We start from the raw sequence: 12,149 nt of genomic DNA, 5'->3' as shown, positions 1-12,149 counted from the left end.
GACGACTGGAAATATGACGCCATCAAATTTCACCTCATACCTCGATGCAGGCGCGACACCGCTCTATCTCAGCTTCGCTTTCATTATCTACTATGTCGTCTCATCTATCATAGCTTACGGCCGTCTCCGCGATTTCCCGGGCCCGCTCATCGGACGCTTCTCTTACATATGGCTCATATCAAACGCCCGCTCCGGTCGACCGGCCGAGCACTTCACCAACCTCAACAGGAAACATGGTTCCCTAGTCCGCATTGGCCCAAACGACCTCGTCACTGACGACCCGGATATCCTGCGTCGCATGAACGCTGCCAGATCACCTTACGGCCGATCATCCTGGTACGATACCACAAAGCTAAATCCTCACGAAGACAGCTTGTTCAGTCTGCGCGACACCGGCGCACATGACAAGTTGAAAGCGAAGTGCGCAGCTGGATACGCCGGCAAAGAGAACCTGGCGCTCGAAGACGGCATCAACTCCCAGGTCGCTGGTTTCGTGGACCTCATCAAGAGGAAGTATGTTACTACCGACGACGAGGTCAGGCCGATGGACCTGGGCAAGACAACACAATATTTCACGTTGGATGTTATTACCAGAGTTGCGTATGGAAAAGAGTTTGGGTACCTAGCCACTGATTCGGATGTCCATGACTACATCAGCACCACGGAGGCGGCTATACCGCTTCTGCAGCTATGCAGTGAGGTGCCATGGCTTGCCAGCTTTATGTTTTCCAAGCCCGTTCTAGGAGCTGTCGGCCCGAAACATACTGACAAGAGCGGATTGGGAAAGCTAATGGGGTACGTAGTGGTTCCTCTATGAGTAGCATGATGCTGCGATGCTGATCGAAACAGAGTGGCCAAGGAAGTTGTCGGACGACGTTTCGGTACAGATGCAAAGGAGGAACCGGACATGCTGGTAGGTTATCTGTCAGCTATCCTGTCTGGAGCAAAGCTGAGAACAACCAGGGTGCCTTTATCCGGCACGGCGTCAGCCAGAGCGAGTGTGAAACAGAAGTTCTCTTCCAGATCATTGCTGGATCAGACACAACCGCAACAGCAATTCGGACGACTTTCCTGCATCTTATCACATCGCCTCGCGCATATCATACTCTGAAAACCGAAATTAGCACAGCTATCACCCAATGCCGGATATCATCCCCAATTACCTATGAGGAAGGAAAAACATTACCCTACCTTCAGGTTAGGCCCCCCAAATCTCGCTCCTGATAATCGTAGCCTGGACTTGCTCACCAAAGCTAGGCCATTATCTATGAAGGTCTCCGGATGTGCGCGCCCTTCACCGGCCTTTGCGCCAAAGAAGTGCCCGCCGGAGGAGACACTATCGATGGACACTTTGTTCCGGGTGGTACGCGCATCGCCCAGAACGTATGGGGCACGCTTCGTCGCGCCGACGTATTTGGTAAAGATGCGGACCTATTCCGGCCTGAGCGATGGATCGAAGCCGACGCGGCGACAAAGGATAAGATGCAGAAGACAACTGAACTCGCGTTTGGGTATGGACGATGGGGTTGTGCGGGAAAGAATGTTGCGTTTCTGGAATTGAATAAGGTGTTTGTTGAAGTAAGCACTGTCTTTCCGCCCCAAGTTTGAGAATACTGTGACACTCTGAGGTGCTGAGATGCTGACATTTACACATTCAGTTGCTTCGCAATTTTGAGTTCCAGATTTTGGATCCCGCTAAGCCTTGGCATAGCGTCAATCACAACTTATTCATGCAGGATAACTTTTGGGTAAAGGTCACCGAACACAAGGATTGAAGAGACCAGGCGAGAGTGAATGTGACGAAGTTGATATGCGGGACATTTTCCCGATAGATCCTCGTAGGCCTTGGTTTTGCGCAACAAATAAGTCGATCATTCAAGAGAACACGATCACGAGCCCCTGCCTGTACACGATCTTATCGTTTCATAATCCACGAATGATATTGACTCCTCGCGTGTAGTCTTCAGTACGCACACTTTCTCCGATTAACAAGGTATTCTATGAATTCGTTCGAAATTCTTATGGTTTATCAAGTTGTGAAGCTGCACAGGGACCCTCCCTTCTTGAGGAAAAAATCTTCTTTTCCCTCTGTTTGGAATGAAAGCAGTATTGAGTATTTGTTTTTATATTCTGCCTTTGCTGGCTGCTCGGGCGGTTCTCGATATCGTTTACACGGTATTAATACACAGTATCAGTGAATGCACAGTAGGTAGTGATTATATATGTGGAAAGATTCATGATTATGATCAAACCTAGTAACATGACCTGAACAAATCCAATAGTTCTATTACCGACACAAAAGTCTGACTTTCATGTATACAAACACTTGTTATGCTCTCATAAAACACTTGATAACCTTCCAAACTTAGTCTGAGGCTCATTCTCGAATTCGTCGATGGTCTATGAACCTCTCGTTCCCGAAAAACCTAATGTCAGAGCAGGCTTTCTCACCCATGAGCCAAGCAACTGCAAAATGTCATGCCTCTGGAGGATATGACCAATCAGACGTTGTTCTGCCTTCATGCACGCTAACCTGACTGGCGTCAAATCTACTAAGTGATCCTAGTTCGATATCTTCCTCTTGCGGCTTGACAGGCTCTCTCGCCGCCGCGTCGATCGTGCGAGAGCCTTTGGCGATACAAGCCTTGAACCCCGATGCAAACTGGACCAGACCATCATCTGTATTGATAGACTTGGGACTAGCGTTAGAACGAACGTGTTTGCCGCTCGAATACAGGTGCCTGAGTGGACCCAAGGGAAGACGTATTCCGCAAACCACTCTGAGGTGAGCTTGACCGGGGCTCGAACCCGGGATCTCTCGACATCGTGTGGTGACGAGCGAGTGCTATGCACTAACTAGGCTACCTGCGGTGTCTTTGACGACGAGGAGAAGGAAACTGATTGATGCGAGAGGCGGCGGGGGAAGTGTGGGAAGGGCTAGAACGGTTGGGAAAGAGATGAGAAAGTAAGGATGAGGCATGCGGAAGGAAAGAGATAGACGGGGAAGGATGGTGAGGGTGTGGTGTGGTGGCGATGTTGGAACGAGAAGGAGGATGGCCCGAGACTGGCAGGTGGGGGACATGGTCGAGGTAGCCACCGGGAAGCAAAGAGCAGGAGCATAGGGTTCAAGAACGGAAACAGGGCAGCAGCTAGTTCAGAGAAGGACGGAGGAGGCACGGTCAAGCGGTATCATATAGCAATGGAACGACCAGCACTAGAGCACCGGACCGCTTGGACGAGACAACGCGGGGCTAAATTGCATGAGGCCATGGGAAACTGTTCACGCGAAGTGTCTAGGTATAACACTGGATGGAGGGCGAGAACATAAAGGGAAACGTGATGGGAATTCAATCAGACAGGGGATGACTTCAAGGTTGAAAGCAACATCTTTTGGCTGGAGAACGTCAAAGACCAGGAGCAGAAACACCCATGTTCGAATCTGAATCCCCCTTATTGAAGCCCTCGTTTAAGGTACTATCCATAGCGCTCAGGAGATATGGACATAGCTATGTCCGTGGCTCATATCGTGTGGTGACGAGTCGGGTGCCTCTGTAGCCTAATGGGTACATGCGGTGTCATGACAACTTTTTTACATCCTCTATTGAGTAGGGTCTCTGGTTCAACCCCCTCTCATGTGCTTTCTTTTGAGTTTCTTTGCCGCTGATCTCTGGGATCTTTGTTATTAACCTTTAAAAACTTTACCTTACTGTCGGCTAGAAACACCTTGAGATCTTGGCGTGAGGGAATATACTTTTCACTGCCCACTTTTGCTGTACATGTCGATGTATGTCTTTCTCAATGAGATACAGTCAGCCCCTGAAGTACAATAGATTCATTCGCGTGACCCGCCTAGCTTGGGGAAGTCAAGCCGAAAGACTTCAGATTCAGTGTCCGGCAAGAGCTATCCTCGGCTGGTATCTTTTTGATTTTAACGAGGCGAAAGACGTGATCGACGATGTCTTCAATCGTCACTCCAGCTTCTCTACCAAGGCTACACCTACCGAGGTGGGCCGTTGAGAGGCCAAGGCCCGTCTCCGAAGGTATTGGATTAGCAACGGAAGATCGTACATGCATCTACTCAACGATTGGCATACGCTATTTCAGGAAACGACCAAACACTTTGCTGTGACGAAAGCTGAAAAAAAGGCTCCTCGAACGTTCTCTACATCTCAAACTCTGACAACTGCTTCCAGTATCTTTAACTTTGAACCCACTGATTATTCCCTCGATATAATCGGGAATGAGAGCCAATATTGCGAGTTTCGTGGCACTCTGTAACCAGAAATAGGTCTTGAATAGCTAGAAGAGTGTTTCCATTCTGTTCTGATAAAAGTACTATAATGCTTCACTGAGGTGAAAATTATCCTTTTGTCGTGATAGCTTTAACTATCTATAGCCTTACTACACGTTACGTAACCTCGGTTATATAATTACTAAAGCCTACTTTACTTATACCCTCTATATTAAAACGAGCTTCGTACTTATTTCTCATTTTTAATAAATAACCGTTCTTTTTATATATATTAATACCCCTATAATAACTTTATAATAATTATAAGCTTAGCTCTAATTTAAACCCCTATATTTTTATTAAAAAATTATTTTTTAAGGATTACGGTTTATTATATCCTTTTTTATAATATTATTTAACCCCTATTACGTTCGTTAAGCTTAATCTTAAATAAACTAATATTTTTTAAAAAAACTACTAATATTCTTAAATAAAAGCTTAATTAGTACCTCGCTCTATAAGTTAAAGCCTAATTAAAGGACGTTTAGGACTTACTAAACTTAAATAACTATATTTTTTTATTAAATTCGTTACTCTTTACTAAATTTATTTTTTTAATTAAGGAGTATATTAAAATATAAAATACTACTTAGAGTTAAGTATATAAAATAGCTTTAACTAAATATTAATAAAAATTTAAAAAGTTTACTTAATAATAAACTAAATAGTTAAAAAGCGAGACTATAATTAAACCCTTAATTAAAAACGATCGAATTAAATAACTAATTACTTTAATAAAATTAAAAACTATAATAATAAACTAAGTACGTTTTAGTAAAAAATATACCTTTTTTATTTAATAAACCGTATTTAAAATAATTTCTTATTTTTAAAAAAAAAATCGTACGAATTAATAAATTATTAAATCTCTTTTATAATTATTTAAAAAATCTTAAAAAATATAAAAAAAAAACTTATTAATTCTTTAAATTACTCTTTTTAAGTTATAATCTAGGTTTTTAAATAAAAATACGTACTAAGTAATTTTAATTTACTTATAATTATAAAAAAAAATTTAATATAGTTATAAGTAGGGCGAACTTTAATATTAACTTATTAACTTAAATTAAAAACTTTTTTTTAGCTTATTATTAAGTAATATAACTTAATCTATTTAAAGTTTAGAGTACTCTTATTTTAAAAACTTTTTTTTATATAACTATACGTCGCTTCGTTTTAAATTAATTTAATTAAGAGCTCGTTAATATTATTAAATTAAAATAAAAAGGGGAAGCGATTCCTAATATAAAGTATTATACTAAGATTTTTAATAACTTATTATATAAAAAGGTAGTATATAATAAGAGTTATAAACGAACCCCTATAATATTTATAATACTAATAAGTTACTTAAATTCCCCTAAGTAAAATAAAGTAACTCTTAATTTATTTACTAACTACTTTTATAAAAGGTCCTATTACTAATAATTAATAAATTATATAAAAATAGAGCTTATTTTAATAAATAAAATAAAATAAAAATATATTTAGCTAAGTAGTAATAAAGCTTAAAAAATAATTTCCTATTTAAACTAAGAAAAATATATTAACCTTTATATTAACCTCGCTTAGAAAAGCTAAATTTATATAAAACCCCTTTTTAAATAAAATAATAATAACTGAGGTTATTTTAAAAAAATAATTAAAACTAATAAGCTAAGTAATAAAAAAAACTTTAAGGGGACCTACTTTTTAAATATTATAATTATAATTATTAATATTAGTTTACTTTTTAAGCTAAATATAAAGAGTAATAAGAATAATAATTTTACTATTCTCTTTATCCCCTTTACTAACTTATACTTCCTTTTTAAAAATATAATTATAAATAATTATAATATTATTTATTTTATTAATAACTAATTACTTTTAAAACTAGATTTTATTTAATAGAGTAATAGTTTAAAAAATATAAACTTTAGAATAGTATTTTATTTTATTATTATTAGGGGAACGAAGATTATATAAAATATTTTTATAAAACCAAAGGGGCTTAAAATAAAATACCTTATTCTTTATAATATTAGTTTTATTAAAAACTTCTATATAAACGTTATATTAAAAGTTCTTTTTTAAAAAACGGGTATTTAGTACTTAAGTTTTAATTATACTTTTTAATTTAATAATAAATTTAAAAATATTATTATTAAATAGTTTAAAAAGAAAGTTAATTTAGTTTTTTTAAAATATAAGCCCTATTTATCCTATTCTCTATTTAGAAATTAGTTTTCGCTCGTTAATATAATTTTAATATATAGTATATAGCGCCTACGTTTTTTATACTAATTAAAAAATAATTATTTAAATATAACTTAGTTTTAGTACCTTAGATTTAAATATTTCGTATTAATAATATTTAAAAAGCTCGTCCTAGCCGCTCGGGGGGTAAAAATTAAAAAACTAAGCTATTTAAAATACTAATATTATATAATTACTTATATAAAATAGGTTATTTTATAACGTACTTTAAAATAAAAAGTAACCTAACCTTATTATAAACTTTTATAAAACCTTTTTAATTACTTATTAACTTATAAATAAAGTAAGTAGTTAATACTAATTAAAAACGAATATTTAGATAAAATTTTTATTTTTTTACGAGTTATAAAAACTTATAATATAATATTTAGGGTCCTATACTTTTTTAAATAATAAGTACGTATATAAAAAAGCGTAGCCGTTTATAAGATCTAATAAAACGTAAAATATATAATAATCGTAATTAATAATAAAACTCGTTTTTAAATATAAGTATAAGAGCTTAAAATAGACCTAGAGACTACTCTTCTATATATAAAAAAACTAAATAAAAAAAAAACGAGCTAGTTAAAAAATTATTAATAAAGTAATTAATATAATATTAGTAATTAGTTTACTAAATAAACTCTAAATAAAAGCTATATTAGCCGTAACTTATTTATATAATATTAGTCCTAAGTAACGTACTAGCTAGTTATTATTAGTTTAAACTAAGGAAATTTAGTTTACTTATTATTTTAAATAATAATAATTAATAAATATACTAAAGCTCGCTTATAATTTACGTCCTTATTAAAAATAAATATATATATATAGTTATAGAGCATATCTTTTTAAAAGGAATTATAAAAAAAGAATTAATAAAAAACATTTTAAAATAGAATAGAGGGGATATATTAAGTATTTTATAAGTTACGTAACGAATATTTATAATTTATATAAGATCTAGATCCCCTCGTTTTTAAAAATTATTATTATTTAAAATATAACGTTTAATAAGATAGCTTTTTATTTAAAAAATAATATTAAAACTATAATTTATTTACTTAAATTAAGGGCTATAGTAAATAAGATTTAATAACCGCTTATAATAATTAAACCTAAACTCTAATTACTTAAAGTTATAAATAAAAAAGAGGCCGTATTAATTAATAATAAAAAATAGTTATTATTACTTATATTCGCTTTATAAAAAATAAATAAGGCTATAAATAAGCCTAATTTGTTTTTAAATAAACGAAATAAGTAATTACTTATTCTTAAACTAATTTTAAATTTGAAAAATTTAAAGTTAAAAATAAACTTTACTTAGTTAATTAAATTAGTAAGCGAGGCTATAAAAAAAGTTAATTTTTTTATTAAGAGAATTAAAAATATAATATATATATAAATAGAAATAAAGACTTCTTAGAGCTCTTATAAAAAAGATCTTTTTATTTAACTAAACCTTAATAAACCTTTTTAATAAATAAACCTATACTAAGAAATAAGAATAATAAATAACTTAGTTAGTAATTTTAATATAGTTAGTATATATAGCTAAAAAGAAAATAAGTATATTAAATAAAGTTAAAAATTAAAAAACTAATTACTAGAGGTATTTATTTAAAACCTAAGTTAATAAAAATAATTTAAGTAATACTCTTTTTATATTTAAGTAAAAAAAAACTAGGACTCTTTTTTTAATATATATATACTTAATTAATAAAAAGTAATTAATAAAGTAACTTAGGGGTATTAGATATTATATTACTATATTTATATTATAATTAATAAAACGAAGTACGTTTTATTAACTATAGTCTAATTTAACTAAATTTACGTAAATTAATTAATTACCTTTCTAAAGAAATAAAAAAATATTTTTAAAATATTAAAATTTTTAAAAAGTTAATTTATAAAAGTAGTATAATTAGAAATTTAGAAGTTAAAAGAAATAAATATTTAAAAAGTAATTTATAGGGCGTTAGTTATTTCTAAATTAATACCTTTAAAATAAGTATTTAATTATAAATTTAATAATAATAATTATTTCGATTATTATAAAGTAAGAATCTATATTAGGGGGGATTTTTAAAAACGATACCCCTTAAAAAAGACTTATATAGCGATACTAATTATTAAGATATTTAAAATAACTATAGCTATTACTATTTAATTTAATTTAAAGATTTATTAATATAATATTATAAATACTTTTCTAAACGTAATTAAGAAACTAAGTAACCCCCTTATTATTTATAAACTTTTAAACGGCTTTTATAAGTTAAGAATATATATAAAACTTAAGTAGGCCCTATATAATACCTATAACGCTTTATTATTATAATACGAGGAGCTAATATTAACTTTTAACGGTTTAAGTTTTTTATTTATAAATAAGGACCCGTATTTATTTTAAAATTTTATTAAAAAGGTCTTAGTTCTTTTTTATATAGATAATATCCTCGTTTTTTATTATAAAAACTATATTTACGAGGCTAGTTAAGTAACTAAGGGATTTAAAAAAAAATACGAAATAAAAAACTAGGGGTTAGTTTTATAATATCTTAAGATAAGGGTTATTTATAATTAACTAAATAAAAAAATTTACTTAGCTTATAATTAATATTTTAAAAAAGTAGTTAAAAAGTTCGATTTTATTAATTTTATTATTTTTATAACCTTATTATTAACGGTCCTAATTAAAAAAAACTTAGGGATTATATTTCTAAGCAAAACTAAATCTTTTTAAAAAAAAATTAAATTAATATTATATATAACAATTATAATTTAGTTTAATATTATTTTTATATATACTCTATTCTCTTAATTCTTAATAAACTTATCCTATTAGTATTATTTTATTATAAATTAAGTTATATAATACTTTTTTTATATATAATACTTAGTAATATACTTTAGGATCTTAAGAAGTAACTAGGTATTATTAATTATAAATAACGCTTCGTTTATAAATAATAAAAAGACTTAAAGATCCTTATAAAGTTTTATAATCTCCCTTTTTAATAACTTCGTTTAGTAAAAAGTAGTTTATTAAAATATAATAATTATATTAATTATAAAGGCCGAACTACTAAGCTTAAAATATATAACTAAAGAAATACTCGCTCTTAAATACTTTTTTAAAAATATCTTACTTAAGCTTAGTAATATATAAAAAGTATATTATAATAATTATTAAATAATTAAACTCGTAATAAAAAAAAGAAACGTATTTTAACTTACTTATATTATATTAATATTTAAAATATATAACTATAATAAGAGTACTTAAAAAGCTTATTTTAAGTAGTTTATATATTAATAAATAAAATACTAACTAATAGTTTTATAAAAAACCTTTTTAAAGTAAAGTTCGAGCACTTCGTATTACTTTTAAAAATAAAAAATATATAAAAAATAATTATACTAAACGAGGGGATACTTAAAAAGTAATAAAACGGCCTAGGGGGGCCCGGTTTTTAATTAAAAAACGTAGCCTATAGCTAGGGAGTATAAAATCGCTTTAATAACCCCGTTAGGTTACTTAAAAAGAGGCTATTTACTTAAAAAAATAAGCGTATATTTATTTAAAAAGGACTTAAATATAGGCTATATACTTAGAGGGATATATAAATTAATAAGAATATTAATTTTAATTTAAATACTATTTATTTTTATAAGTAAAGTAGCTAATACCGTTACGTTTTTAATAAATTTTTTTAATAATACCTCTAGTATAAAAAGAGCGTTTATAAATACTTTTTTTATTAAAACCTCGTTTATATAAACCCCCTTATTCTTACCCTTATTTAAAAAACTATTATATTTAAGGGCTTTATATAACGCTACTATTACGTAAGTTAAGGATTATATATTGGATTATAAATAATAAATAAAACGAAAATAGTTTAGAATATATTTTATAAAATATAAGTAGTTTTATATTAATAACTACGGCTATTACTAACTTTTTTATTATTTCTTATTTAAAATATAAGAACTTTATACTTAAGAACTATATATACTTTTTAAAAATAGGGGTATAACTTAACTTTTTATAAGTTTAGTATCGTTAGTATTTATTATTAATACGCGAACTTAAGAAGTATATACTATTTAAATAGTTACTAAGGGCGTTTTTAATATACTTAAGGTATTTAAAACTAAACGGGGGTAAAAGTACTAACTTATATTAAACTTTAGTACTAAGGATAGTATTAAGAAGGTCCATTATTAAAAATTAGTTTTATAAATAATAATAGAATAGGGTAGGGCGATTAGTCCTAGTAGTTCTTTTTTAAAGCTAATTAAGCATAAGTATTTATAAGAGGGCTAATCGGAATAAAATATAAAAAAAAAAGGCCCCGATTAAAAATAGAAGTTCGGAGCGCGGATTTTTTATTTTAATTATATATATACTTTTTAAAATCGAACTAAAGCCTTTTTAATAATTTATTTTCGAATATAATAATATAAAATAATTAAAGAGTTTACTTTTTTAATCTAGTTAATACTATCCTCTTTTTTTAATTATAACTCTATTAATTAAGGCTATATTAACTTAATTAAAAGAGGTATTTTATATTATTTTTATAAATATTAGTAGTTTTTTTAAAGTACTATATTACGAGAGTTCTTTATACTTTATACGTTTTTAATAATCTCCCTTTTTAAAAATCCTTTTTCATTAAATAAGAAAATAAGTAAAAAAAAACCTAATTTAATTAAAAATATTTTAAATAATTTAATTAAAAAGAACGACGTAACGATTAAAATAAATATAAGTAGTAAAACTTTAATTTAAAAAAAGTAACTAAATAATTAAAATATAAAAATAAAAATATATAAAAAAAAACTTCTTATTTAATAAAATAGAGGATATAATAGACCTTAAGAAGCGAATGAAATAAAAAATAGAAGAGAATATAAATACTTAGAACCGGATCGGGCCTAAATATAAACGCTATAATAATATAATAAAATAAATAATAAGTTAAGATTAGAATTAATAAAATACTTTAATAAGTATAGCTAGTTATTTAATTAGACTATTTCCTATTAATTAATATAATTTAGAGACTTAATAATAAACTTATTTAAAAATATAGATACGTTAGATTAAGGGCGCTTATAAAACTAACTTTTAACTAAACTTATTAATAATTTTAATTAGTATTATTATAAGCTTAATACGATATTTAATTAAAACTTTAGTTATATACTTAGTAAGGCCCCCCCGACGGAGCAATCCGCCGGGGCCGTACCGTGTATTACGTATTGGGGAAAACTGGGTATATTGCGCTCCATACCTAACTACTAATCAAAACAGCAGTCAACCGACTCGACCATTGTCTCCCTTTCATCAACAGCTCCCAACCTTCCGCCGCGTGACCGCCTACAGGGCGAGCTTCACCCACTCCAACGCGCACAGGACCTCCTGGTGCCAGCCCGCGTGGGCAGCCAGGTCCAGCATAATCTGTTCTTTTATATGGGTATTATCGTTACCCGGGGGGTCCCGTAGGAGCCGTCTGAGGCGCCGGCTTATCGCCCTGACCCTGTACACCTCCGGCCCGTCCATCGTGGCCATTATGGCCAGGCCGGCGTCGATGTGCCG

At 30.3% G+C, this 12,149-nt stretch overlaps 2 protein-coding genes across 2 annotated transcripts; one reads left to right on the top strand and one right to left on the bottom strand.

Annotated features, from left to right (window-relative positions):
- Window positions 1–13: 13 nt before the first annotated feature.
- CTAM01_16220 (cytochrome P450) lies at window positions 14–2,905 on the top strand (the record flags this gene model as incomplete). The annotated part of the gene is made up of 6 exons (XM_060532213.1): window positions 14–795; window positions 850–913; window positions 964–1,197; window positions 1,258–1,578; window positions 1,659–1,748; window positions 2,861–2,905. The coding sequence occupies 6 exons, from the start codon at window positions 14–16 to the stop codon at window positions 2,903–2,905; spliced, it is 1,536 nt and encodes a 511-aa protein (XP_060373197.1).
- A 9,025-nt stretch (window positions 2,906–11,930) lies between these two features.
- CTAM01_16219 (uncharacterized protein) lies at window positions 11,931–12,122 on the bottom strand (the record flags this gene model as incomplete). Its single annotated transcript, XM_060532212.1, has 1 exon — window positions 11,931–12,122. The coding sequence occupies one exon, from the start codon at window positions 12,120–12,122 to the stop codon at window positions 11,931–11,933; it is 192 nt and encodes a 63-aa protein (XP_060373196.1).
- Between the last annotated feature and the right edge of the window lie 27 nt (window positions 12,123–12,149).

Source organism: Colletotrichum tamarilloi (assembly GCF_030869305.1).
Source record: "Colletotrichum tamarilloi strain Tom-12 chromosome Unknown Scaffold_206.1, whole genome shotgun sequence".
NCBI lineage: Eukaryota > Fungi > Ascomycota > Sordariomycetes > Glomerellales > Glomerellaceae > Colletotrichum > Colletotrichum tamarilloi.
Note: the sequence above shows the minus strand (reverse complement) of the source record. Positions and strands in the feature narration are given on the sequence as shown.